The sequence below is a fragment of the Netta rufina genome (assembly GCF_964035555.1).
Source record: "Netta rufina genome assembly, chromosome: 19".
NCBI lineage: Eukaryota > Metazoa > Chordata > Aves > Anseriformes > Anatidae > Netta > Netta rufina.
Genome location: NC_140143.1, coordinates 12,209,822 through 12,237,550, shown reverse-complemented (window position 1 = coordinate 12,237,550; position 27,729 = coordinate 12,209,822). Strand labels below are relative to the sequence as shown.

General features: G+C 45.1%; 3 protein-coding genes across 8 annotated transcripts; 1 reads left to right on the top strand and 2 right to left on the bottom strand.

Moving 5' to 3' along the window:
* Positions 1-8,060: 8,060 nt before the first annotated feature.
* SCO1 (synthesis of cytochrome C oxidase 1) lies at positions 8,061-17,916 on the bottom strand (the record flags this gene model as incomplete). Its single annotated transcript, XM_084298249.1, has 6 exons — positions 8,061-8,579; positions 12,408-12,523; positions 12,639-12,731; positions 13,671-13,868; positions 17,474-17,564; positions 17,713-17,916. 6 exons carry the CDS (start codon positions 17,914-17,916, stop codon positions 8,451-8,453), a joined length of 831 nt encoding a protein of 276 aa, XP_084154375.1. The 3' UTR covers positions 8,061-8,450.
* A 56-nt stretch (positions 17,917-17,972) lies between these two features.
* Positions 17,973-20,929, top strand: ADPRM (ADP-ribose/CDP-alcohol diphosphatase, manganese dependent; the record flags this gene model as incomplete). 3 transcript variants are annotated; one of them, XM_084298248.1, is made up of 4 exons in its annotated part: positions 17,973-18,537; positions 18,998-19,114; positions 19,599-19,870; positions 20,725-20,929. In XM_084298248.1, 4 exons carry the CDS (start codon positions 17,973-17,975, stop codon positions 20,728-20,730), a joined length of 960 nt encoding a protein of 319 aa, XP_084154374.1. In that variant the 3' UTR covers positions 20,731-20,929. The 3 variants fall into 3 exon arrangements, with proteins under 3 accessions (XP_084154374.1, XP_084154373.1, XP_084154372.1); XM_084298247.1 differs by having other exon boundaries at positions 19,599-19,890; positions 20,725-20,927; XM_084298246.1 differs by having other exon boundaries at positions 19,599-20,926.
* On the bottom strand, positions 20,808-26,083 carry TMEM220 (transmembrane protein 220). Of its 4 annotated transcripts, XM_084298251.1 has the most exons (7): positions 25,936-26,083; positions 25,725-25,754; positions 24,770-24,830; positions 22,714-22,837; positions 22,302-22,361; positions 21,445-21,581; positions 20,876-20,905 (listed from the first exon to the last, which is right to left on the bottom strand). In XM_084298251.1, the coding sequence occupies exons 1-6, from the start codon at positions 26,020-26,022 to the stop codon at positions 21,449-21,451; spliced, it is 495 nt and encodes a 164-aa protein (XP_084154377.1). In that variant the 5' UTR covers positions 26,023-26,083; the 3' UTR covers positions 20,876-20,905; positions 21,445-21,448. The 4 variants fall into 4 exon arrangements, with proteins under 4 accessions (XP_084154379.1, XP_084154377.1, XP_084154376.1 ...); XM_084298253.1 differs by lacking the exon at positions 21,445-21,581 and having other exon boundaries at positions 20,808-20,905; XM_084298250.1 differs by lacking the exon at positions 20,876-20,905 and having other exon boundaries at positions 21,135-21,581.
* Between the last annotated feature and the right edge of the window lie 1,646 nt (positions 26,084-27,729).

Genomic DNA, 27,729 nt, shown 5'->3' with positions numbered 1-27,729 from the left:
AAGGAAAGGAAGGAAAAAAAAAAAATCCATGCAAAAAAAGACATGTTCTGGGAACTCACTGGCCAGGGAGCAGTTTGGGGAAAAGAACCTGAGTTCAAGATGGTCAGGGCACTGTAACCAGCCATCACATATGATATGAGGAGAGGCTAAAGGAACAGGGCTCGTTCAGCCTGCAGAAAGTCTTCAGGAGGACCTAACAGCAGCCTTCCAAAGACGAGATTATTGAGAATATGGAGCCAGATCATTCATTTTAGTCATCTTACTTCATGGTGGAAGAACACATGTTGAAATTCTGGTTGAAAAGAGAAGTTAAGACCGGATATAAGGGAAAAAGGTGCTCTATTGGGAAAGCTTTTTTTTTTCTCTTTTTTTTTCTTTTTTTTTTTTTTAATGCATCCAGAGAGGTTGCATGGTCTCCACCCTTTGAGCTTTTCAAGACCTAGCTGTTTAAAATACTGAGTAACCTGGTCTTAACCCACAGCTGCTCCTGCGTTGAGCAAGAGGTCAGACTAGAGACTTGCCAGTGTTCCTTTCCATACAAGACATCCCATAACCCAGACTACAATCTAACATCAAGCTTTGCTGACATTTAAAGCCACAGTCTCTGTAGCTCTTCAAAACCTGGCTATGCCTTAACAGACATGGCAGTATGCTGCAGTGTTCTGGCAGTACTTTGTCATCAAAAAACCAGCCAGCTTCACCTAGGTGGCTGAAGTAACACTCCATAGCTCAGCTCCTCCGCTGGCTCTGCATGCAGCTAGGAACACATCTAGGCTTGGGCAGACAAAGAAAGCCTCCTCTCATTCCTCAGATATTTTGTCATCAGCCCCCGCCAGGGGTGGTGTCAGCTCTGGCATTACGGATGCCAGATGCTCTGAATAGATGTGATTTTTCCACTGATATTTTAAAGGATGAGCAAGCTGGTGCTGGGTGTAATGTGGGCACACACAGAGTAAAGCTCACAGTTTGGTCTCTGCCAGACTTGTACTCTACCACTGCCTGTCCATCCATCCATCCATGAGGCATCCAGGGCTCCAAGGTAAGAATCACAGAATCACAGAATCACAGAATTTCTAGGTTGGAAGAGACCTCAAGATCATCGAGTCCAACCTCTGACCTAACGCTAGCAGTCCCCACTAAACCATATCCCTAAGCTCTACATCTAAACGTCTTTTGAAGACTTCCAGGGATGGTGACTCCACCACTTCCCTGGGCAGCCTGTTCCAATGCCTAACAACCCTTTCAGTAAAGAAGTTCTTCCTAACATCTAACCTAAAACTCCCCTGGCTCAACTTAAGCCCATTCCCCCTCGTCCTGTCACCAGGCACGTGGGAGAACAGACCAACCCCCACCTCGCTACAGCCTCCCTTGAGGTACCTATAGAGAGCGATAAGGTCGCCCCTGAGCCTCCTCTTCTCCAGGCTGAACAAGCCCAGCTCCCTCAGCCGCTCCTCGTAGGACTTGTTCTCCAGGCCCCTCACCAGCTTCGTCGCCCTTCTCTGGACCCGCTCAAGCACCTCAATGTCCTTCTTGTAGTGAGGGGCCCAAAACTGAACACAGTACTCGAGGTGCGGCCTCACCAGAGCCGAGTACAGGGGGACGATCACTTCCCTAGCCCTGCTGGTCATACTGTTTCTTATGCAAGCCAGGTTGCCGTTGGCCTTCTTGGCCACCTGAGCACACTGCTGGCTCATATTCAGCCGACTATCAACCATCAGTCCCAGGTCCTTCTCTGCCAGGCAGCTCTCCAACCACTCATCTCCCAGCTCTGCTTGGGGTTATTGCGCCCCAGGTGCAGGACCCGGCACTTGGCCTTGTTGAACTTCATGCAGTTGACCTCAGCCCATCAGTGCAGCCTATCCAGATCCTCCTGCAGAGCCTTCCTACCCTCAAGCAGATCGACACACGCACCTAACTTGGTGTCATCTGCGAACTTACTGAGGGTGCACTCGATGCCCTCGTCCAGATCATCAATGAAGATATTAAAGAGGACCGGCCCCAGCACCGAGCCCTGGGGGACGCCACTAGTGACTGGCCTCCAACTGGACTTGGCTCCATTCACCACGACTCTTTGGGCCCGGCTATCCAGCCAGTTTCTAACCCAAGAAACTCACCTTCATAGCACCAAGCTCCAACAAATTCAGCTGCCAAGCGAAACCTATAGTCCTGGTGATAACCCATACGAGAGACCCACAAAAAGGACCCTTGTCCTTCAGCCCAGTGCTCAGAGCAGCCACGAGCAAGGAGTCACATCCTCACCTTTCTTCTGCCACACTTGAGCTCCCCCTTTCCAGACCAGGCACTGCGTTCCAGGCTAATGGGCATTTGGGTATGATGAGCTCATGGTAAAGGAGTTTGTACTGTATCTCATACAGATGTAGTACTGGACATACACTGAGAAAGGGTCTCAAGTCCCCCAGCATATTCCCTTTCCTTCACTGTATATTCTGCAGCTACTGTCTGTAGGCACTCATGTTCAGATGCTTGGACACCTCCCTTGGAGCTCAGGGCAGCAGGCTAAGGGCCACACCTTAGCCCAAGTGTGATTCCAGAGCCCACTGTGGTGGGTGCTGTACGAGCACATGCACAGGAGCATTCAGCTTAGGAGAAGGATGAGAGTGAGAGGAGATCACTCCAACTTGAGCACTTCCCACCATCACTAGGGTACTGCTCCAGCAAACAGCCTAGGCACACCTGCTTCTGCTAGCTAACCCTCTGTAACACCACCTCTCCTCCCAGAGGTACCAAGAGTTCACACCTTCAGTGATCTCTTCTGGTCAAATAGTTTTGCTCAATATCTCTGCTCTTGACAGTGCAGCTTTGTCTTTCTCTGACTGAGCCTGTGCCCTACCTGCTCCTTGAACAGCTCAGCCTCCTCTTGTGAGCACCAGCACAGCTCTTGGTTCCCTGAAGAACAGAGGGGAACAGAGCTGTGCTCCAGGACAAGGCCTGGAAGAGCAAGCACTCAAAAATTGCATACCACAGGATTGGTGTTCCTGCCCAGACAGACCCTGCCTGCAAGCCAGCAGCTCTCACCTTCAACTCTTTCTAGTTCTCTCTCATTTTTTTGGTCTGGAAGGACTTTTATGGTAGTGCACCATTTCTGTGGTTTCAGAGAAGCTCTCAGAACAGAAAACAACCCTATTTTCCACTCCACCAACTTGAGCTTGGAGTTGTGTCTCTCAGCTACACAGGGTATGACTCCTCATGCACAGAGGAAAGGACTCCCTCCTGCTGCCTTTGGCTCCCATGTTATGTTCAGCCCTTTCTGCAGAACAGAAGGGGTGCCAGCAAGGATTTGTTCTGCCATTGAAACACTGATGTTCCTTGTAGAAGTGAAAGACTGAGAAGTACTGAGAAAAAAACAAACAAACAAACAAACAAACAAAAAACTCTAAGGGACAGAAACTGCAACTGGGCAGCCCAGGCCTGGGAAAACAGGATTCTCGAACCCACAAGTAGCAGGCAAAGCCAGCTCCGTCTCTGAAAGTCCTTCAAGGCCCCATGGAGGACCCTGCAGTCACCAAGACAGGACAGTGAAAGACTAACAGTTGCCTAAGCATCATATTTGTTTAAAAAAAGAGTTCTGAAAGTTTCCCTCCTGACACACGCCATGGCTCCTATAAAAAAAATGAGGGAAAGTGATGGGTAGGGTCAATTCAAGAGGCAGAAAGAATCAGGACATCAGCTCCTGCTGGCATGCAGGAGTGCAGTGACATGCCCATAGGCCTGCCTCTCCATCCCATGCTTCTGTGCACTTCTCACAGGACAACCAGTCTGCCACAACCTACTGTTAGTTAGTTGTCTGGCTCTGCCTTTCAGGCTGCATGAAGCAATTTCAGGGACATGATGCTTATGCCAAAACTTATGGGAGAAGACAGAAATTTACATTTGTTTCTGTACTAAGAATCAGCTGCAGATTAGCTTCAGGGTAATAAACGTAGACAGAGCAATCCTTGATGCCCTGTAGCCCACAGGCTTTGTACTGAGTTTGCAAAGACTCAGGATGGAGGCCTGGCAAGCTTGCCTCATTTGAACTTTGACCGACAGCCTGGCAGCTTTAGCTTGGCCTAGCTGTGATAGCAGGGGGTTCTGGCTAATTTGTTTTATTTTTGCTCATTGTTGCTTGATACAACCCTGGTTTTACACAGACTGTACTAACAAGTAGTTATTCTGTGCAGAGTAAGGTATTTATGACTTACATAGTGACGTAATATAAAGAAATACAGGCCTGATATGTTGGCAAAGATCTTGATAAGTAGGGACAAAGTCTTGTAGAGTCTTGTCGGTGTAGAGAAGTGCAGCAACAGAACAAGAGATAGGGTAGGGGCTTGGCCAAGGAGACTCCGTAGCTATCAGTAAATCAGCAGTAGTCAAAAAAGAATACAGTACTGAAAGTGTTACCAGCAAATAACAGTTTTGTCCAAAACCCAAGTATCTGATAAATGTAAAATGCATCACAGATGTAACACTGAGTGGCACAACAACAATAAAATAAAAATAAAGGGAGCATCTTGCAGTTCTGACTTGGATACAGAGACAGTTTTTGTTGCACAGACGTTAAAAGTGAGCAGTAGCCATTTCACAGCACTTTAGTAATTTTTCAGGAATTGAAACAAATTTTTCAATATTTTTTCCTGACTTTGGTAACAACTAACCAGAATCAATTGATGATCACTGTGCCAAGCAATCCACATACCTAGCCCCATTCATGCCATTTTTGCAAAAACATTCCCTTTTTAGTTCAGCTTCCATTATATGCCAAATATCAGCACAAAGTGGTCTAGGGGAAGATTCAAGGGAACTGCCACATTTTCCACATGTACTCCCCTGTGAAAAACAGAAGGTGGTGAGAGACCCTGAGCGCAAAGGGAATCTGTTCAAGGATGCTGTGCACCAGCATGGCAGGAAGAAACCCCACGTCACTATCCTCAACTCTGGCTACTGATGATGGAGATGCCCACACACTGCCACAGAGCTGACCAGGCTGCATTCCTGTAGGCTACCACACACAGCAAATAGGAACCACTCCATTCCTTTGTGGTCAATTAAGTAGAATGGGGGTTTACAAACACATGCTCTATCCCCCTAAGCTCTACAATCAACCTGCTGCATTTTTAGCTTGAAACGATGTCTCCCCCATTCCTATCAGATGACAGATATGGCTGGAAAATGTGTATTATGAACATTTTCAGTCTGTAAAGATTCAAATTATAGTATTAAGTTTTCCTCCGTGGGATACTTTAAGCACTTGGCTGTAATCAAGGGAAACACAAGCAGACTTTTAAGAAGCCGACTAAATATCCTCTCCAGTCATCTAAGACCTTGGGGACTAACAGCATGAGGGAAAGGATTCAAACAGCTCAACAGGTCTGTGCTTCAAAACACCATCTCTGCTAGTACTACTCACTGCTGTTTTTTTGTTACTTAATATGCGCAACTCACCTACTAGAGCACTTATAGCGTGGCCAGACATTTGGGCCACTGAGACCCATAAGGTGAGTGATATTTCTAGTTTGCTTTTCTGACAAGAGCAGATAAATATTATTTAGCACCTCCTATACCTTAATATGCCATATTCTATGGCATAATCATGGTTAAAACTAGTGCATCAGAAGTTCAAAAAGGAGGTGGTCTTCCCTTGTAAAGGTCATGATTAAAAAAGAAAAGAAAAAAAAGGAAAAAAAAAAAAAAAAGAAGGAAAAAAAAAAAAAGCAGGTCAATTGTCTCCAGAATACACCATTGTAAATTCTTCTGTATACGTAGACAGCTGAGGCTGTGGTTCAAATGGACATATGCTCTTCTGGAGCAGCAAGGCTCAGAGTACTGAGTGCAGTTCCTGGTCTCATCAAGGCTAATTTCACAGAAACGCAGAAGAGCTGGCTGGAAGGAAACTCCAGAGGTCTCCAGTCCAGCGTTCCACTTACGGCAGTACTATCACCAGCAGGTGAACTTCAAGACGAACTTGTGCACAGCCACAAGGACAAAGGAATGCAAAGCTAGAAGGTGCCAAAATCATTATTACAAGGAAAGTTTTTGAACATAAATTACCTCCAGGATTGTTGGAAAAAATAAAAGGTGAGATAAGGCTCTTTAGAAACAATGCTGACACTTGCAGCCACTCTATCAAAACAAAATTATTATTGCCAGTGCCACTCATCACAGATAATAATATTATTGCTAACACCTTGCACTTGACATGGCCTCTAACTGAAACATGACTTAGCATGTGAAATTTCCTTTGGAAGCTACCCCTCTTGCTAACTGCAATCAAAACAGCCAGTGCAAGAACAACAAACTCAATAGCAGTCACAGAATTGTAGGGGTTGGAAGGGACCTCAAGAGATCGTGAGGTCCAACCCCCCTGCCAAAGCAGGTTCTCTAGAGCAGGTTGCACAGGTAGGCTTCCAGACAGGCCTTGAATATTTCCAGAGAAGGAGACTCCACAACCTCTCTGGGCAGCCTGTTCCAGTGCTCCGTCACCCTCACCGTGAAGAAGTTCTTTCACATGTTGGTGCGGAACTTCCTGTGCTCCATCTTGTGGCCACTGCCCCTTGTCCTGTCCCCACAAACCACTGAAAACAGGTTGGCCACATCCCTCTATCTCCCACACATAAGATATTTGTAAACATCTATGATATCCCCTCTCAGTCTTATTTTCTGAAGGCTGAACAGACCCAGGTCTCTCAGCCTTTCCTCACAGGGAAGATGCTCCAGGCCCCGTATCATCTTTGTGGCCCTCCACTGGACTCTTTCCAAGGGAAAAAGGGAGTTAAATACTATTAAGACACTAAATTTCCCACTGTAAACCAGTACACAAAAGTTCTTGGTGACCCTTTAAAACAGAAAACAAAACCTCCTTTAATATATACACTATCTGAGAGGCAAAAAAAAATAAAACGCATCTTGAGTCTTCAGCAATCTTCCTTCCTTAGCGGAGCTTTGTAAGAGTGCAGTTTCAAACATATTACATGGTAAGTCTTCCCAATACACTCAGGAACTTACCATAATATAGGGTAGCTGCCCTAGACTACAGTACTTTATAACTGCTCTAGACCTCGTAAGCTAACCATTTTTCAGGATTTTGGGAAGATGAAAATTTACCATAGAAATTGCACCTTGCCTCTGCACAGCAATTTTCTCTTCCACACCTCACCCTCAGAAGAATGCCAATGATACCACCAGTAGCACTTTTGTGCAGCTGTGACCGTGACTTGCACTGAGAACTTTTTTCTTTTATGTCCTGTGGATCATTCTCTGGTGTTGAGCTAGCTCAAAAACAAGCACACTCAACTTATGAAATGAGTTGTACCACTATAGATCAACACTATTTTCAAGAAAAGAGATAAAACACATTAAATATATGAGGTTTGACCAGCATTCAGAAGAAAGATTTGACTGATAATGGCGTATCATTAAACCAAGGAAAAAGAAAAGAAAACAGGAAAACAGACGCCTCACAATCACCCTGGAAATAAGACCCTTTTTTGCATAAACCCCTCTAGCACTAAAAAACAGGTGATACAGGCTCTGGTCTCTCCTAATGTTGTCCCTGTATGCAGAAAAATACCAGACTCACACTACAGTCACTCTTTCCTCTACTGGAAGGTGATTCCTGCAAAGCTTAGAAAACGATACTTCTATAAAGCAATCTTTATTTTCAAATGATGTACTGCATAAAATGCATCTGTTTGATGGTCCTATGGATGGATACAGATGCCTGTCACCCCCTCACTTCATTTCAACAAAAAGCAATCAGGCTGAGTATGCATAAAACTATTTAGATCAAGAGAAAAATCTGTTTGCAACCCAATATTCATTTCTGTAGAAGTTATCAGTGTTTGCTTGGAGAAAACACCAAGAAAAAAATATATATATTTCATTTCTGCATTCAAATGAGGAAGATAGGGCACATTACAAGGCTGATCCCATACATCGAAGTTGCTGATGTTTTCAACGCTCTTCATCTTCTCAGCCTATATAAAGGACTCTCTCTTTACAATATTGTAAGTGTCTCTCCCAGAAAACAAAACATTGCAGGAAAAAAGGCAAAGGTCCTCTGAGGTTGCAATGACCCACATGGCTTTTTATCAAGTAACCATCTTTTGCAGATGTCTGGCCAAGAGATACAAACTAATTCTACAAGCGATACAGGTGTTCTTCAGAAATGAAATGTTTTCTCTTTTGCTCCCAATATTGTTTCCAAGAAGTCCTGAATTTCATTCTGTACCCCATATCTCCCTGCAAATAATATCCATGAGGGAGGCTGTATACAGATTTTTGATAATGGTATTTTGCAGGAGTGCTGTTGCCTTTCTTATTTGGAAGTAAGGAGGCATGTAGTGAGAAAATACTACACTTCTATACTTCTGAGAGAACACTGAATACAATTCCCAATTCAAGCCAAATCTACAGCTGATGTCACCATCAGTCTTTGAAGACTTTGTATTTTATGATCTGTATTTTCTCATGTGTGCAGCAATAGAAGCAGAAATCTCAGCACTCCTCTTATTCTGTCCATAATAGTCCACAAATTCACCATCCGGCCCAAGGAGATACATTATTATTGTGTGATCCACCTGCAACAAAGCACATCGCTGTTTAGTAAAAAAGATCCTGCACATCTTTCAAAGTCAGCAGTAACAATACCCCATTCAGCCTTTCAATTAGCTGTCTGACACAACTTCTTGCCAGCAAGCTATTGTAAGATAAAGAAAGCCTTAGCATCACTTTGGTCACATTTTGTCGTTCTACCTAACAAAATAAATGGAGAAAACTAGATGCATACTCAAGATGCATGAAAGAATACTGTATACAGGAAAATCTTCCCTGAGCTGCAGGCACCCTTCCTTCAGCACAGACAGGGCTAGAGAAAACATGAGGAAGGTTCAGTCTAGTGGTCTTTCCCCCTCACTTTTCCCAGTTTCCTTCTACTTCTCCTAATGTTCCACAATTCAGGCTTCCTACTGCTCATAGGAGATACTTCATTCAAGCAAGTTCACTGTCAATGTAAACAAAAGGACTGAGAGCATCACCAGGATACAGGAGTTACAGACAGTGGAGCTGATACACAAATAAATACCATGAGCTGGTAGGGGGCTCCCTCTACTGTCTCCATGTGATGGTAACTGCAAACATCACAAGGAGTCTGAGCAGACATAGCAGGAAAGAATTTGAAATACATGTAGCTACCCTGCCCGCCCCACCCTCCCCCCAATTTAAAAGTAACTGTTGTTTGAATGCTTGAGTTATTCCAATTTGATTTATATAAAAAGCAATTCCATTTTAACTACCTTAAATACACCACCAAAAATATGGTCTGCACCTACGACAGCATCTTTATGAGTAAAGACAACATACTGAAAACAGAGGCCATGTATCTGTGATTGCACCAGTGACTACACAACATATGAGATATACTCACTATATACTTACATATCTCACTATATATGAGATATACTCATGTACTAAGGGCATGTCTGTGTTTGAAATCAAGAAATTCTGTGGGTATTTACAGCGTAAGAAGCTAAAAGGGCATGTTAAATTTGGTAGCATTTCTGTCATCAAAGTAATGGTTCTTAAAGTTTTATTGACAAGTTTAAGATATAATCAAGTAGCAGGACCTTTTAAAATGAATCTGAATCATAATTCAGATCCTATAGCCCTTCAACTGGAAACTAACAAAAAAAAAAAAAATACAGGTAGCCTGCTCAGAGCATCTGAACTCCCTGGCTTTTGGAAGATGAAGTACAGTCAGGAGGGCATGCTGTTCATGTGCAAAAGATCACTATTTTTCCAAGCTGTGCCTGAAGTCTGCCCTATTACCACTGTATGGATGTACATGAGGTCATTATCTGATTTTAAATGCAATCTTCTAAACTGAATAAAAAACAAAATCAGATACTCTGGCATTAAAACTTATAAAATTGAAATTATTAGATAGGAACTAGTAATATTCAAATAATACTTGAACAATGTAAATAGATACTTAGAAAACATACTTCTTAAATATTCATCTCAATGTTCTTCTCAAGTCAAAACAAGCAGAGAATAATTGGCTGCATTGGACCTCTTCCCCACCTCCCAGCAGCATGCAGAGGACACAGTGCTCACTCCTACACAAGTATCATCAGTCTTAGTCGCTGACTGGCAAGACCAGTCCTTGCAAGACAGAATGTACAAAAAAATCCATCTTTAATGAAAGAAATTACAGAGTAATAATCACCTGGATAAGTCACAGGTAAACACAAAAACAGACTCAACCTCTCCCTCCCAGATCTGCTATTACTGTTATCCTCTTTCCAGTTTGTTTCAGAGAGACCTGCATCCTCTGGCCTTCTATAAATATAGAGAGCTCACTGCCTATCAAAAGCAGAAGCCTATGACAAAACCTGTAGTAGAGACACGTGCATACCATTCCTCCATGGCACCACACCCGACTCAAGCTCTTAGGCTGCTCTCCTGCTCCCAGTTCATGGGCCTTTCTTCCTCAATGTCCTCTTCTGCTATTCACACATTCACAAGGCTCCCAGGTACTTAGCACAACCATAGCACACCATAGCTCTGTTCCCTCTGGACCATGAAAACTTCCTCATAATTTGTTATATCTCTAGTCACATTCTTCTCTTTTGTCTCCCCCTCCAGCCTCCCTTGAAGCTGCTCTCATCTAATATAGTTATTTTCTTTGGTGAGATTCCTGTACTTCCCCACTGTGATCATGCTGAAGACCAGGTGTGGTTTGTGAGAATTTATGTGTGGTTTAATTCATAAACAGAAGACCTCCTTCAGCTTTTGTGGCTTCTTTCCAACTTTTCACAAATTTTATTTACTCATTTAATGTCAGATTCTACAGATTCTTTCCCTCTTCTGAGTCCACATCCTTTGCCAATCCTTCTATAACGCATTCTTGTATCCCCACCAACCATGTTTTATAAGTCTGTTTTAGGCAATATCTTCAGACAGACAGTAGATTGATTAAAAATGGTGTTAAATTTCCCCATTGAGTTCCTCCTTCCATACAAATATAGTATCTTAAGACACAGACTTCTGCAGCTTCTGAGCTGTCCATAAGTGAAAGCCAGTTCTTAATGTCCCACTTCACACCCTTCTTAGTAACCCAGATTGGTGCCTATTACCACCGTGACTCTCTTCTCTTTACTGAGATTATGTGTTGCTTTTACTTTTTATTTCTATGTATCACTTTTTTTGTTCCACCAGTTTTTTTGTCCACATACATAATTTATTTGCTGAAGTCAGGTAGTTTTAAACCAGAGTAAGAATAGTATTACTGGATCAAACCCAAAACAACCTGCCTTAGCATCCTACCTCAAATAGTGGCAAAAAATGGTTGTTTTAAAGAAGAGTATAAAATCAGCACAGACAAAAAAAATGTTTCCACACAGTTTCCAAACATTTCTAGCTCACATTTCTAGCTCTTCCTCAGTGAAGCATAAATTATATCCATTTCATTTATTTTTTTTTCCAAAGAATAATCAAGTCTCCTTGTGGGCTCATGTAAACTTCTACCAGTTGCATCTGCAGCAAGGGATTCCACTTCACACCTGCTCATTTCAACAAAAAACATCACTTTTCCTTTAGAATCTGTTTTTTGTTTTCTCTGATGCCTTTCAGTTCTTGTAAAGAAGAAAACATGATCATGTAATATGTATCCTTACCTGTCACATCACTTGAACCTACTTCACTCTTCCAGTCTGCTCAGGATGTGGCAAGTGCAGTAGGCCTTGACAGTAACTCAGAGCCCCTATAACCAGTCCCATTCACTTCCAAAAAGTAAGATTTTGACTACCCAAGTTTAGTCTTACATAAACTTCAGTTTCCCTTTTCCCACTATCACTCTATGTAATTGACTCCCACTTAATTTAGCATTAACATGCTTTCTCTTCCAGGTCATTTGACACAGGAGGAAGATTCCCACATTATCTGCAGGCAGACTTTGCATCATCCAAGTGTCATGCCAGGAAAACCCTGCTTCTTGGTCTCAGTTTGGCAGGGAGAAAGTTGTTACTCACTTTCCTCTCATTTCTTCCTCTTCCTATTGCCATAATTCCCCAGTTCCATTTTCACTTTGGAGCACATGGGAAAACAGCCAGACAAAAATGTTACAGGATGAAAAAAGGTTCAATTCATCACCAGACTTGGTAGCTTGTATGGTATTCTGCACAAAGCAATTGGACCGTGTGCTTTTAGAACTGTATTTCAGTGAGGTTCTAAGTCTGTAAAGAGGGAGCCTCAATTCTGACTGAGACATCTAAAACTGAACACATAGATGCAACAGGCCTCTGTCACAGAGGGCTTCAGCAAGACTACAACAGCTGTCTTTTGTTTAAAATCTTTATCCTGTTCTTAATCAAAATAGTTCATTAGGTAAACACCCTATATTTACTCACTATGTAATCGTTGTCTTCATCTTTGGGACCTTCACTGTAATACACACGGTAAGCTTTGGCCACTTGGTCAATTTGTGCTTTGCTACCAGTCAATCCAATCAGCTTTGAAGAAAATTCTACGGAGAAAGAAGATGTTTAGAAACTTCAGTGAAAAGAATCCTCTCAAGATCCTCCTTTTCAGTACTCTTTATTACATATTATAAGATACCAATGTAGGAAAAAAAACGGTACCTCTAACATATCTGGCGATGGCTTCTTCGTTGTCCCTCTCAGGATCAATGGTGATGAAGAGTGGGGTCAGATTAGGCAAAGATGGAATTCTATCTGTAATCAGAAACACTAACAATTACAATTTTTCTTAGCAAGCTAAAAGTCGTTTCCTTTTCTTCCTTCAAACAAGGTCACAGGCAAGTTACCATAACATCCACCCAAGTCCACCCTAAGTGGCAAAGTAAAAAGGCCATTTTCTGTAAATTAATTTATATAATACAAACTCTGAAAGAAAAAAAACGCTATGAAAACCAACACTCTCTGCTTGTGCTGGGTGCAGCTACACTTCCAGCTCTCCTAGCTGGACAGTATGCCCTGCTTAGGACAAATGACAAATTGGCTCTGATGCAGGAAATGCCAGTGCAAAGTAGAGAGATGAAGGCCCAATGGTTGAAAGCACACCTGTGATGATGAAACAAGAGCCCAGATGAAGACACAATTCAGGATCTTTCCCTCATTTTCCACTCATACCTTCTTATATATTTTCTACATTTTAGTCAACCCTGTCACCTGCTTGGTTCCTAGTATCCCTTTTGTGCAACTCTTCAGAGAGCATAGGCTGAAAAAACATCTCTTCCACATACACCTCCCCCAACCTGTTTCACAGTACAATCATTTTCAGAAAAGACACTCAGAAAGATTTGTTATCAGAATTAATAAACTAGAGGAAAAAAGTGCCTAATATACCTACAACCTCTTGGCACAAATGCAGTCTACAATGGCATTGTAACCTCCTCCACTGTAGCCCACCACTGTCATATTTTATTAAACAGAAATTCTCTGTTCCAGAAAGGTCAGTGCTGTCATGCTCTAAGCATCAGAACCTAGTGGCTGGAAGACTGATTTATTTATCAATGAGCAATTAATTCAACTACTGAATATTAATTAGCATTTTGTAAAGAAGATCATCACTTATTACCACATGCAACATTTTACCACAATAAACCTTAGCCTCCTATAAAAAAGATTGCTCTGCGAACTGAATTCACATACCAATTTCATCTACCACTTCAATCATTTTCTCAAGTTCATCAGGGCAGATGTCAGGGCAGTGTGTGAAGCCAAAGTAGATCAGCACCCACTGGCCGAGGTAGTCCTTGTTGGTCTTGGGCTGTCCCTCATGGTTGACAAGTGAGAAGGGCCCTCCCAGCAGCGGTTTCCCAATGCCTCGGTTTCGTTCTTTCTCCAGCTCTACAGAAAACAACAAGAGATCTTGAATTTTCATGCCACAATCCCTGTCCCCACCCACAGGAGAGTCTCTGACACCATCAGGAATCAGGTGAGAAATCTGTGTACAAGTCCAACACAGACAAGACTTCCAAGCAGTGTGTCTGATTGTAGACAAAGTCCTGTACCAAATTTAGCCAGAGATAACTTCGTTTGAAATGTAATAATCTCTAATCTCATAAAATCATCATCTGATTGTCATATTATCATCAAAGGTACATGAGATGGACAGGTACTTGGCCTGAGTTGGTATGAAATAGAAAAACTGTCATCCTTCACAAATTCAATATATCCTTAAAGTTGTGCTCTCTCTGAGTTTCAATGAACATGAAAAAATAAAAAATAAAAGATAAAAACATAAGCAGTTACTGCAGAATAGGGAAACACATGCAGAAGTCATGGACTTAAAAACCAAGGTGCCCAGGAAACCCCATGTCCCCCTCTGTACCTGTGACAACAGACAAGTTTCTCCTCTCCCCTTTGTGTTTTTATGCATGGTGTACTCTCAGTAGCGTGTAAGTAAATGTAAATAGTAATAGCAAAAGCATATATAAGATTTTTTAAATACTTAGTCTTTAATTTTTCTATTTTTCTATTTTCAATTTTAAAATATTTTTTTTTCTCATTTTGGCTGAGAGGCTGGTGCCATGCCCAAGGTTTTGGATTCTAAGTGCTTTTGGGGGATCAGGCATGCTGATACCGGATGGGGCACAGCTGTCCAGAAGGGGCAAGAGAGTTCTGGGCAGTAAGCTGGCTGGGCTTATCAGGAGGAGTTATCTTTAAACTAGATGTGGTGAGGGAAGGGGATGCAGCTCTGAGTGAAGAAAGCATACCTGAGAACACTATTACCCTAAGTAATGGCAAGGAAACACACACTTGTGAACTGTCCCACTGCAATCAGGGAGGGTTCTAGAAACGCAATACGACTGATTGCCCAGCTGAAATGCCTCTACACCAATGCACGCATCATAGGAAACAAGCAAGAGGAACTGGAAACCATGGTGCAATTAGACAAATATGACCTGATTACTATCACCTGATTACTATCACTATCAACATGGTGGGATGGATCACATAATTGGAACATTTGAATAGAGGGCTACAAGCTCTTAAGAAGGGATAGACAGGGAAGGAAGTGAGGGGGGTGTTGCCCTCTATGCCAGGGAAGGAATTGATTGGGAAGAGTTGCCTTTGAGAAACAGCCACAGGCAGGTTGAGAGCTTATGGGTGAGAGTTAAGGACCACACCAATAAAGGACAGCTTGTGTTCAGGGTCTACCACAGACCGCCTGATCAAGAGAAGCCTGTGGACAAGGCATTCTTGCTTCAACTACAAGAAGCATCACACTCACACGCTCTCATCCTGATGGGGGACTTCAACCACTTGGATGTCTGCTGGGAAAACTACACAGCAGGCTGTGAGCAATCCAGAAGATTCCTGGAGTGTGTTGAGGATAACTTCCAGGTCCAGGTACTAGACAAACCAACCAGAGGAGAAGTGTTACTTTACCTGGTGCTCACCAACATGGAAGAGCTCATTAAAGAGGTCAAGACTGGAGGCAGTATGAGCCGCAGTGACCATGGTTGAGTTTGCGATCTTGAGGAATACAGACCTGGCAAAGTCAGGGCCCTGAACTTCCAAAGAGCAAACTTCAAGCTGTTTAAAGACCTAGTAGCTGAGATCCCCTGGAACACTGTCCTTAGGGACAAAGGAGCTGAGCAGAGCTGGAGACTCTTTAAGGATGTTTTCCTTAGAGCACAAGAATTCTCCATCCCCCTGCATAAAAAAGAGGGCAGGGAGGGCAGACAACTGGGACGGCTGAGCAAGGACCTGCTGGTCAAACTGAGGTGCAAGAAGAAAATGCACAGGCAGTGGAAGCAGGGACATGTGGCCTGGGAAGAGTACAGGGATGCGGTCCAGATATGCAAGGATGGGATCAGGAAAGCCAAGGCACAGATGGAACAGAGCTTGGCAAGGGATGCAAAGAATAACAGCAAGGGATTCTGTAGGTACATTGCTCAGAAAAGAAAGGCCAAGGAGAGTGTACCCCCTCTGATGGATGTGAAGAGTGAACTGGCAGTGACAGACTTGGAGAAGGCTGAAGTACTCAACAACTTCTTTGCCTCAGTCTTCACTGCCAGTCAGGCTTCCCATGTCATTCATTTTCCTGAACCCATAGATGGAGATTGGGGGAGAAAAGTCCTGCCCACTGTAAGTGAAGAGCAGGTTGGAGACCACCTATTTGAAAAGTCCTACAATGAAAAGTTTCTACAATGGAGTAACTGCATCAGTTGACAAAGGACGACCGGTCTACCTGGACTTCTGCAAGGCCTTTCACATGGTCCCTCATGACATCCTGGTCTCCAAAACTGGAGAGAAATTGATTTTATGGGTGGACCACTCAGTGGATAAGGAGTTGGCTTGAAGGTCACACCCAGACAGTGGTGGTCAATGGCTCTATGTCCAGGTGGAAGCCAGTGACAAGTGGTGTCCCTCAGGGGTCTGTCCTGGGACTGGTACTGTTTAATATCTTCATCAGTGACACAGACAGTGGGATCAAGTGCACTCTCAGCAAGTTTGCAGATGACACCAAGCTGAGTGGTGCAGTTGATACAACAGAAGGAAGGAATGCCATCCAAAGGGACATGGACAGGCCAGAGAAGTCGGCCCACATGAAACTAATGAGGTTCAACAATTCCAAGTTCAAGGAGCTGCACAGACTGGAAGAAGAACTCACTGAGATCAGCTCTGCAGAGAAGGGTGGATGAAAGGCTTGACACGAGCTGGCAGTGCATGCTTGCAGCCCAGAAGGCCAACTGCATCCTGGGCTGCATCAACAGAGGGTGGGCAGCAGGGGAGGGAGGTGATTTTACCTCTGCTCTGCCCTGGTGAAGCCCCACTTGGAGCACTGCATCCAGGTCTGGGGCCCCCACCACAAGAAGGATGTGGGGCTTTTAGAACGGGTCCAGAGGAGGGCCACAAAGATGATCAAGGGGCTGGAGCACTTCTATGAAGAAAAGCTGAGAGAGCTGGGGCTGTTCAGCCTGCAGAAGAGAAGGCTCCGGGGTGACCTCATCACAACTTTCCAGTATTTGAAGGGGGCTTATAAAAAAGCTGGAGAGTGACTCTTTGCTCAACCAGATATTGACAGGACAAGCAGGAATGGTTTTAAACTAAAAGAAGGGAGATTTAGATTAAAGGCTAGGAGAAAATTATTCGCTCAGAGGGTGGTGAGGCACTAGAACAGGTTGCCTGGAGAAGTTGTGGATGCCCCATCCCTGGAGGTGTTCAAGACAACGTTGGATGAGGCCCTTAACAACCTCAAAGAGTCCCTGCCCATGGCAGGGGGGTTGGAACTAGGTGATCTTTGAGGTGCCTTCCAACGCAAACCGTCCTATGAGCCTATGGTATAGAAGTACTTCAGATTTAACTACAGCTGGATATTGCAATGAGTAAAATCAGTTTAATGCTCTTTTGCCCGAAACAGAAACAATTTGGAAAAAGGCAAGAAACAGCACAACACAACCGCCCACCCTGCGGGGACATCACCGGGCTGTGCAAACACTCACTCTCCTCCTTCGTTTTCTTCATCTTTTTCATAGCCACCAGCAGTCCTCCACACACGATGAAGGTGGCCACCAGCGACCGCCAGGACACCAGCTACTGAAGAAAAAGCTTTTTAGTGCCTTGTCCCCGAGCCCCGGCGGGGGGGAGGGGGGAGCGCGGAGCCGAGGCCGGGAGAAGCGGGGGCTCTTCCGGGGGATCCTGCCCGCGCCCCCCACCCGCTGGTCGCGAGGCCCCCACTCACCCTCCTCTGCGGGGCCGCCCGCTGGCCGCTCCCCGGCGGCAAGCGGGACAGGGAGCGGCTGCCGGGCACGGGCAGAGCCCCGCGGGCCGGCAGCGGCGCCGCCTGGCCGCTCAGCGGCCGGCCCCAGGCCAGGTCCGCGAAACTGGCGCCGGCCGGGAGGCGCCAGCGCCGCGAGAGTCGCCAGCAGCGCAGAGCCACCGCCATGCTGCCGCCGCCCCGTCCCTCCCCTTCCCGTTCCCCTTCCGGCGCCGGCGGCCGCGATGGAGGCGGCGCCGCGCGTTTCCTTCGGGGTGGTCGCGGACATCCAGTACGCAGACGAGGAGGACGGCTGCGACTTCTGGGGGCGCCGGCGGCGGTACTACCGGCACAGCCTCCGCCTGCTGCGGGCCGCCGTGGAGGTGTGGGCAGCCGAGCAGCCGCCGCTCGCCTTCGTGGTGCAGCTGGGCGACTGCATCGACGGCGTCAACGCGCGGCGCGGCGCGGCCGAGGGCGCTCTGGAGCGGGTGCTGGCGGCGCTGCGGAGGCTGCCGGTGCCGGTGCACCACGCCTGGGGCAACCACGAGCTCTACAACTTCTGCCGGGACCGCCTGGCGAGCAGCGGCCTCAACAGCCGCCCCGCCCCCGCCCCCGCCGCCGGGCCGCCCGCCGGGCCTCCCGGGGACTGCCATGCCTACCACTTCAGCCCGGCGCCGCGCCTCCGCTTCGTCCTGCTCGACGGCTACGACCTGAGCGTGCTGGGCAGGGACCCGGCCAGCCCCAGCCACCGGGAGTCCTTGCGGCGGCTGAGGGAGAGGAACCCCAACGAGAACCTCAACAGCCCGGCAGGCAGGTCCCGCCGGGGCGGCGCTCGGGGGGCTGGCGCCTGTCCCCGGGCTCCAACCGGGAGTGAGCCGGGCAGAGCTCTGGGCGTATGCAGGCGCGTCCCCCTGAGCTGTTGTGCCGCTCTGGGCCTTTTTAGAAGGGTTGATGTGTCGCGTGTCCTGCGGCACCGGCACGGAAGGCACCTGTTGGCGCGGGTGCTGCGGCCGTGTCGAGCGGAGGCCATCCCAGCCGCGACAGCATGCAGGGACACAAGTGGAAATGCTGTGCGTGCAATATGGCAAACCCCCACCCCAACAGTAACTGTTTTCTCTCGTCTGTCCGAGGAGGCTGCAGTTCTGATCTGAGATGTACAAAAAGGAAGCTCTAAGAATAAACCATTTCTAGTAGATTTACATAAGTAAAAGTAAATAAGGAAGTTACAGTGGGTGTATGCATGTTTGCCTAACATTCTTCTTCATTGCAGGGCTCAAAGAACCTCAGTTTGTAGAGTTTAATGGAGGATTTAGCCAAACCCAGCTGGACTGGTTCGATGAAGTTCTCAAGTTCTCTGATGAAAACCAAGAAAAAGTTGTAGCTATGGGTAGGTGGATATGGAGGATATAAGTCAAAAACAGTTGGAAGTTAACTGAGGAAAACACGTAATACCATAGGTACGTATGTAACCTGTGAACTTGGAGAACAGCTACCCTGTCTCACACTCAGGTGAGCTTGCTGGGTACAGGTAGAAGTCTGAATTTCCCACAAATGAAAGCAGCTTGTCTGGAGGCAGAGTTTGGTATGTTAAACATACTCATTTAGATTGACAAACCAGAAGTGATCTTGTAGTATCACTTAGAATTGCTGAGAGGAGACTTAATATTCTGATATTTAGATGCTACATAAAGAAGAAAATGAAAAATATTTGAAAGAAATGAAATACTAGAGCTCTACAGATGCTCTGATTTTCCCTGGACTGTAAACCAAAGTGATTCTGTTGCTTTTATAGAGAATCCCAAAAGATTGAGGGGTCTGCACTGACAATTGTTATGTGCTTCATGTAACTCTTCTTTCCCTCTCATCTGCAGGTCATCTGCCCATTCATCCAGATGCTTCAGACAAAGTTTGCTTAGCCTGGAATTACGAAGATGCGCTTTCTGTCATACACTCTCATCAGTGCGTCGTCTGCTTTCTTGCAGGACACCTGCATGATGGTGGCTATTGTTTAGACTCACATGGTGTTCATCATCTGACTTTGGAGGGGATTATTGAAACTCCACCGGAAAGCAATGCCTTTGGAACTATTTATGTCTATGATGATAAAATGGTATTAAAGGGAAGGGGCAGAATTTCAGATAGAGTTATGTATTTCTAAAAATGGTAAGCATACATATACAAATTGCTCTTCAGGAAATAGTCAGACTAAAAAGTATAGGATCCAGCATATTCTTTGCTTGTAGAAAGATCTACACAGCTGATCCTTACAGCTTTAACTTACGTTTTTTTCTCAGATACAGAATTCTAAAAATTATACTTCTGTAAGAAACCAGACTTAGTTTCTGCTTGGAGAATAGAGAAGGCCAGTAACTGTGTTTGAAATAAATATACTTGAATGCAGAATGTTGACTTGAACTACCCAATCTTGAACAGATTGTTACTTAACTGTGGGAAAAAAAAAAAAAAACACAACTCACTAGTTGGCTGGTGTTTTGTTTTTGATTTTGTTTTTTGTTTTGTTTTTTTTTTTTTTAATTTATATATGTCAGATTTAAAGCACGCAAAATTGTACCTGCGTAGAAGTGTTTACATTTTTTGTCTTGAGTCTAGTAGAAAAGTCCACCCTGTAGCCTAATGAGGTGGTCTTAACATTGCTTCAAAAAGCTCAAGTAATTTTCAAAAAATAAAAGCTCAAGAAAAATGGACACCATCTATGCTATGTCAGAACACAGCACAGGGAGTCCCAAGCTTAAAAATAAAAATAACAATAACATAAATTAAAGCAGGAAGACTATGGCATCATGTAATGCTGCAGATACACAATACACCAGCTGGGATCTACGTGTGCCCAGCCATGTTAGCCTGCAGCTGTATCAATCTAATAAGCCCTGACTTGGGATGACTTAAAGCATGGTGTTGTGCTGCATCTGAACCCATGCTGGCTCACACCCTGCCAGCTTTAGTGTCCAGCATACTCACCTGTGCTTTCTTCTCCAGGATTAGTGATGATGGAGCATGGTTACCGTCTCTGGGTTGCTGCATGGGTTCTGCTTTCCAGGACCAGAAATTCTGCAAGTTGTGACAGTGACTATGTCTGCTGGTGGCAGTCAAGTATGCGTCTCACAGAAAATAAAGAAGTTTTCACTGGATTTGCTTTAGAAAAATAGGATTTACTACTCTGTCAAAAAAGTAATCACAAATAAAGATAATAAAAACATTGATTTAGATATATTGATTTTACACATAAGATTTTAGTGTAGGAACAGAAATACAGACTGCTTAACCTTTCAGAGAATCTCAGTGAATCCAGGTGGATACCTTGGAAGTTTTACAGCTGTAAAAAGTCATTGAAACAAAGGGATTGGGAATCTTTTCCCTTATGTTACTGAACAGTAGCTTTCCCAAAGTACAACATGGGAGGAGAGCGTGGACCAGGGATGCCAGAATATTTTGAATAATTAACATTGGAACACACATTAGGTCAACAGTGCTTTGAAAACATAAGGAAGCAGGTTGAACAATAATTACCATAGAAAAATTCTCCACTTGGATTTGATGATGTTCTTCCATTTATTTCTGGTGCCCATTGACAAACACTAAGCTACACTGTCGGAAGCAGCAAGGCATTCCTGGGTCCTATCAAACTGATACTAGCCTTTCATTAAGAACCAAAAAGCAGAGGCACTAAGGTCAGAATATTTATGTACATTTTCCCACCTGATCAAATCACAGTTTTACAGTGTGTTGGCCAAGATTCTCGCATCTCTTTGTTTACATAAATGTACAGCCATGAAACAAAGGGGAAAAGAACAACCAAGACTGCAGCAGTCAGATGAATTCCACCCAATGGATTCCTAAAACGAAGCAAATGCAACAGTGCTATTTAAAATCTGACTGCCACCACTCACGGTGCTGTGGTTGGCTAAAGACAGCAGAGGGCCTTTGGCTGCTGTAACGTAGCTACTGTAGTTGCGTCAGCAGAGTCCCATAGAGCCCTTCATTGGGTATGTACCATGTGCCAGCAGAAAGTTTTTCTGCCACTTTCTCAGACTATATAATTATAGTAAGGTATAAGTATAGTATAGGAATTACTTTCGTAAAACTGCTGTAGCACAGTTCTCCAAAGAGGCCAGAGGAGAAAGCTCTGCCTGCATCCCTGCTGGACTGGGAGGATACAGCAGACCATGGTATACAAACCCCCACTGGAAAGTTCTGTAAACTGGGAGCAGAAATGGTTTTGCAGCTTTCACTGGCAGTTTCATTAGCTCATGTTCACTAGCCTGTTTCACAGAAAGAGCATGCTGTCCTTTCACAAAAATGGATTATGTCTCCTGCCCACTATGGCAGAAACATCAGGAAAAAATGTTTTGTTAAGCTTTCTTTTCCACCACCCCCCATCCCCCTTCAGACTTCTACCTGTGCAGGATCCTACACGCCACAGCACCAAATACTACTGTACTCAGGATAAAGGTTTAGACAGTAATATGAAATAGAAAAACAAGCAGCCAAAATCACCTACATGTTTTCAAGAAGTCACTAAATATGAACGTTCAAGTGGATTAAGAAAAACTTACTTTGCTGAACTGCGACAAAGACTCATCCATATTGTAATAATCACCAGACCAAATAACTCTCTAAAAAAAAAAAAAAAAAAAAAAAAAAAAAGATCAGAAAATAATGCAAACATCTGCTTGCTTGTGAAAAATACAACTTTCCTCCAAAAAAAATAGATGAAGTACGGGCTGTCTCCCTTTGTGTCTTTGAAAAGCCAGAACTGCCCCCACAATTATATCTTGCTACCTCAGTCGGGTAGGATTCACCTTTCAGTTCTTTTGTTGTTTTGTAACTCTGTGATCCTTTCTCCTTAGGTTGATTCCCCTGGACTGACACCATCATTGCAACAGCTCAGTTGAGCTTATCAAAGTGACCCACCAGAAGAAGATGGCCTGGCGCACTAAATTCATGCAGGGAAAATTCACTACATACCTGCCTTCCTCTTCATGCAAAATGTTGCCTTGAGTGTACTCAACCAAAGAACAAGCCAAGGCAATGGTTCCAAAAATACAACCAGCAGAATGAAGGTCACAGAGACTTCTCCAAACCGCGTTTTCTGAGGAAAAAAAATAGGCTGGCAGGAACTGCAGCATAGCTTGAAGTGAACTGAAAAACAACTGAGCTGCTGAAAAACAGATACCTGCAACAAGCACATACATCTCAGGCAGGAAGACAGAATTCATACCAGCATCTTTATGACCAGGGAAACCTTCTAGAAAGTGCTGTTGGAATTGTATGCTAGTGGGCTTGGGTCTTGTTTTCCTAGGAATGCAACCTCTTGGCAGCAGTGCATCAAAGAAAACAGTTTCTTAATCACCCTAGCAAACAAAGCAGGCTCCAGCATTCAATATGCACAGAAGATGACACAGTAGATTACAAATGGAAGTTTGCTTAAGCAAAAGGAATGTCCCTTCTCGAGTGCAAACCACGTTCCCAGAGGATCCAAGGCTCCAGGGAGTGATTCCCAACCCTTAGCAGCACCAGTGAGCTACCACCACAATGCAGGGAGCTCCGTCCTTCACATTCCCTGATAAGCCTCTATCTAACCTTTCACCAGTGATCACGACAAACATTGACATCTCTGCCTATAGGCTGGTGGTCTGATGTTTTAAAGACAGAAAAAGAGATGTGAAAAATCTGAACGGACCCACAGATTTTTATGGTTTACCATGTTCATCCCCAAGAGCTCATGGCAGAGAGGTGAGCAAATGATACAGGCAGTGCTTCATCTGATCCCAACAATGTCAACAGCAAACACCACAAAGTAAAAAGTAGCCTTTCCTAGTCACTGACACCTGCAGGAAAGCATTAAAGATGATGGGCTGCCAAAATTCATGAACTTGGTATGACCTAACTTCGTAACTGATCCTACAGTAAACTGAACTTACTGCATCTCTGCAGAGGCTGAATCGGAGTCTTCCATGGACATGAATGATAAATATCACTTGTCGAATTTACATAAGTGTCAAATTACACAACAATTGTGCTATTTTAATCTTTATTTCTTAGAAATCATGGTGCAAGTAACAAATTTGTTAAGTTTAATTTCCAGATTCTCTTGACCAGCCAAATGCCATTATGTTGAGGCTACACCTACCATACAAATAAACCTACTCTGAAATATTCAACATTACAGATGGGTTTTGGTTTTATGAATGCTGCCACTTTGTGTGCCTAAGGTACCTAGAATGGTGAGGTAGTGTAAGAGTGTGGTTTGTGACAATAACATGTACTCTTGAGGATTTTCCTTTCTGGTATAAGTATGGTTTTAGTTTGTCCAGATTAAGTATTCACCCAGCTAAAACACAGTCACTTTTTGTATATCAACAGTGGTCATTTTAAAATTATCTCCACTGGATTAAAACACACAAAAATGAATTTTCTGTAGTCCTGGACCAAATCTGATCTGACCAGTTCTTTCAACATATCATATGGTGTTAGCCCTCAGCATGCAATATTGGAAAGTCAGTCATGGCATGGACTGCAAGTCCCCACCACTGCCCTTCCACTCTTTGGAGCAGCTGTATTACAGCTAATGCGTGATACTAAACAAGACCTTTAGCTCTTTCAAAGCATTGCGCTGAGCTTAATTTCTTTTATATGAGATAGATAAGCAAAAACACAGCTTTAGAACAGGGAACCCACGTTGATTAGACTATGTGCTAGGGTCAACATCAGAGACAGGTTCAGAACGTGCTCCCAGACTTGCACTCTATGTGCTCCACTTATTCCATGACTGCTTAAACCAGGGTGCAGGGAAGAAGCAGGCCTTTATGCAGGCCTGCTGGGTTTGCTTGCAGCAAGTTCAACTACAAGTACTGAAGCAAAGACCAACTTTTGTAGAAGCAGGTACCATAGCTCTCTGCCCTCAAAAAATGCAGTAGGACATGTTTCCATGCAGCCTGATCTTAATCCGTGACTCAATGAAAACAAACTTTCTGGAGGCAAAATTTGAGTAGAGATTCTGTTTTACACACCAATACTATACCTGTTACTGAGGGATTAAGGCCAACAAGCAGTGTAAGAGCAGCTGGCACCAAGTAGATAACCTGTTAATGAAACACAAGTATACTCAACAGCAAAGTTTTTGAGGGTAAGGAAACAGAAGCAGTCACCCATACCAGCACTTCTTTTCTACAGCAGTTTGCCAGATGCACAGAACAGCCATACAACTCTGTCCCTTTGGCATGCCCTGGTACTGCTAGTGCTCTTCTGAGTGCAGCAGCAAGCCAGCGCTTCCTTACTCACCACCCGAAATCCTTGCACAGCACAGCTGTGAGACGGTCAGCTGAGCACCAGTCCTTGTGCCTTGGCTCCAGGCTTACCTAAGCTCTTGCTGCCCAATCAGCCCGCTGCACCAGCCCTGAGCTGCAGTGTGGTCCCCAGGGAGAATCCCTGTAAGAAACATCCCCCTGCACCATGACCTCTGCCTGTGCTGGGTGGGAGCAGAAGCAGCCTCTGCTGCCACATCCCAACCCCACCACTATCAGCTGGGCTCATCTGCACAAGGGATGTACAGGGCCGTGCATGGACATGGAGAAGACAGGGACAATCCCCACCTACCCAGTGGCTCCTGACATGTACAGAGAGACCCCCCGGGCCCCTGCAGCTCAAAGCCCTGCTCACACTGATCCAAGGCCACTGGTGGCTGTTCCCATGCCTGAGAATGACAGGAGTGGGCAGAGATGCAAATTTTCTTTAGGTTTCTTCTGAGACTCAAGGGTCCCTGCTGAGGTCAGTGGTGACAGAAGGTGAGCTAAGGCAAGCACAGGTGGTGATGGAGACCTGGTGGTGACAAAGTCAGGAGGCCTAGAGCCCAGACAGGGGGGAATCAGAGGTTTGGTGCTCTGCACGCTGGGGGCAGAGCCTCAACCCCAAGCAGGCAGCCCCGCAGAGCACAGCACCTACCTTCCACCCTTCGTCACGCTTCAGCCCCTACTCACCACCCACAGCCCGGCGTCGGGGTCGTTCACCTGCAGCGAGGAAACGCAGGCTGAGCCTCTGCACCCTCTGTGCGGGCTGGGCTGGGCCGGGCTCGGCAGGCGGGACAGGGCGGGGAGCAGAGTGTGGGGGCCCCAGCCTGCCTCAGGTCGCACCAGTGCCCGGGCCCACCGAGGCCTAGGGCAGCCCCAGTCCCTCGCCTACTGCCCTCACCTGCACGGCAGCCGCCAGCCCGAAGAAGGTGGCCATAAGCAGGTTGCAAAGCTGCCACAACCGCCTCGCCAAGCTATCGCCCGCCATGGCCGGCGCCAGCCTCCGCCTGCCGCCTGCAGACGGACGGCCGCTGAAGCCGCGCGTTCACCGCCCCGGGCCCGCCCGCTGGGCTGGCTGCGGCCGCCCTAAGGGGACGGCCAGAGGAGAGGTGCGGGGGCGTTCTCTGCTCGCTAGAGTCAGATGATACACCAAAGGGCAGGGGGCACAAATGGTTGGGCTTGGAAGGTTTTGACCTCTGTCCTCACCAGGAGGGTCGTGCAGCCTGCCACAGGTCGCCAGACAGGCTGTGCAATCTCTGGCTTTGGAGGTTTCTGAGGCTTGCTCCCCTGATCTGCTGTTGGTGATAATCCTGCTTCAAGTGACATGTTGGGCTAGAGATGTTCAGACATTCCTTCACACCATCATGGCCATGTTTCTGAAAAACTCGTATATGGAAGAAAATTAGATCTTAGCCCCATGAAATAAACATGAAAAACCTATACAGTAAGACTTCTAAGTAGCTATGCAAAAGCATAAATCCTTCAAGAGGGGCCCTGCGGCCCTGCGGTCCCTGCCTGAGCTACGCTGTAGCTATGCCCATCTCTGGCTCAGCCACAGCCACGTCTGTGTTTGCCTGCAGAGCCTACTGGGAAGAAAGATTCACGTATATTAATCTTGGTGGCAGGTATCTGAAACAGGATTTATTTTTATTTTATTTTATTTTATTTTGGCTACTGTAGAAATAGCTAAGCCTGCTGACAGCTGGCATCACAGAAGAGAAGGATGTCATTCCCAGTGAGCTTCTCACAGGCATCTTGTCTTTCCCAAAAGCCATGAACGGAGACAGCTCTAGGTATCACAGATTGGAAGTTTGATGATCTTGAAGAACCACGGGTATACGAGAGGAATAGCAAATCAGGGATAAAAGGAGGCTTTTTTTTTTTTTTTTTTTTTTTTTTTTCCCAGCCAGGAGATTGGGATTTAAATCACTATTTTTGTAACGACCCTATAGTCTAGGATTCATTTTATATTTAAGAAGACATACAGTCTTTTTGTATTGTCTGGACAACAAAAGGGATATACTCAGAAAAACAGTACTTCCTCATCATTTCCTGATCATTTATCACCCAAAATGACAATTATTTACAAAATGAAAGGGGGTTCTTAAGAAATATATCTGCTGTGTCCATCTACCAAAGCTGAGTATCTGCCAGATTATTTCTCCCACTGGTTTCAGTAGCAGCATTCAGCCCCACACAGAATTAGTTCTCACTGAACTGTTATGTGGAAGACACATGAATACATTTGTGGAGGGGATTAATGTTCACCTTGTCCTGTTATTTGTAACCATCTCTTCCCTTGAGCGGGTTATGAGAAATGAAATTACTGTGGAGAATGTCAGAGAAGTAAGAGCCCTCTTTGTAAATGGCTGCCATTGTTACAGCTCCACTGAGTAGGCTTTATGGCTCATTATAATTGTGTTATTCTGTATATTAAACAATTGCTGGCGGCTGCAGGCATAACAGCGGGCCATGTCCAATATAACTAAATCCCTCTAGATATTTAAATTGATTCACACTCCCATCCTGAAGCTCAGAAAAAATTAAACTGCTCTCTACCGGTGCCCTTAAGAGTAAAACTTTCCTATTAAGCATTCTGGGAAAGGAGTACCAATGCTTAGAAAAGCTGGAGGACTACAATCCAACAGGATACGTATATTTTGTTCTCCTCTTACCAAACCCAGCTTGAAGTGTG

What these genes read in the sequence shown, in the direction of transcription:
- TMEM220 (XM_084298251.1), bottom strand. Translation starts at nt 26,022, where the DNA reads ATGGCGGGCGATAGCTTGGCGAGGCGGTTGTGGCAGCTTTGCAACCTG. An exon ending in CCGACGCCGGGCTGTGGGTG is followed by an intron (nt 24,831 to 25,724) that starts GTGAGTAGGGGC and finishes TTTCATTAACAG; the next exon opens with GTTATCTACTTGGTGCCAGC. An exon ending in TTGCATGAAGAGGAAGGCAG is followed by an intron (nt 22,362 to 22,713) that starts GTATGTAGTGAA and finishes TTTTTTTTTTAG; the next exon opens with AGAGTTATTTGGTCTGGTGA.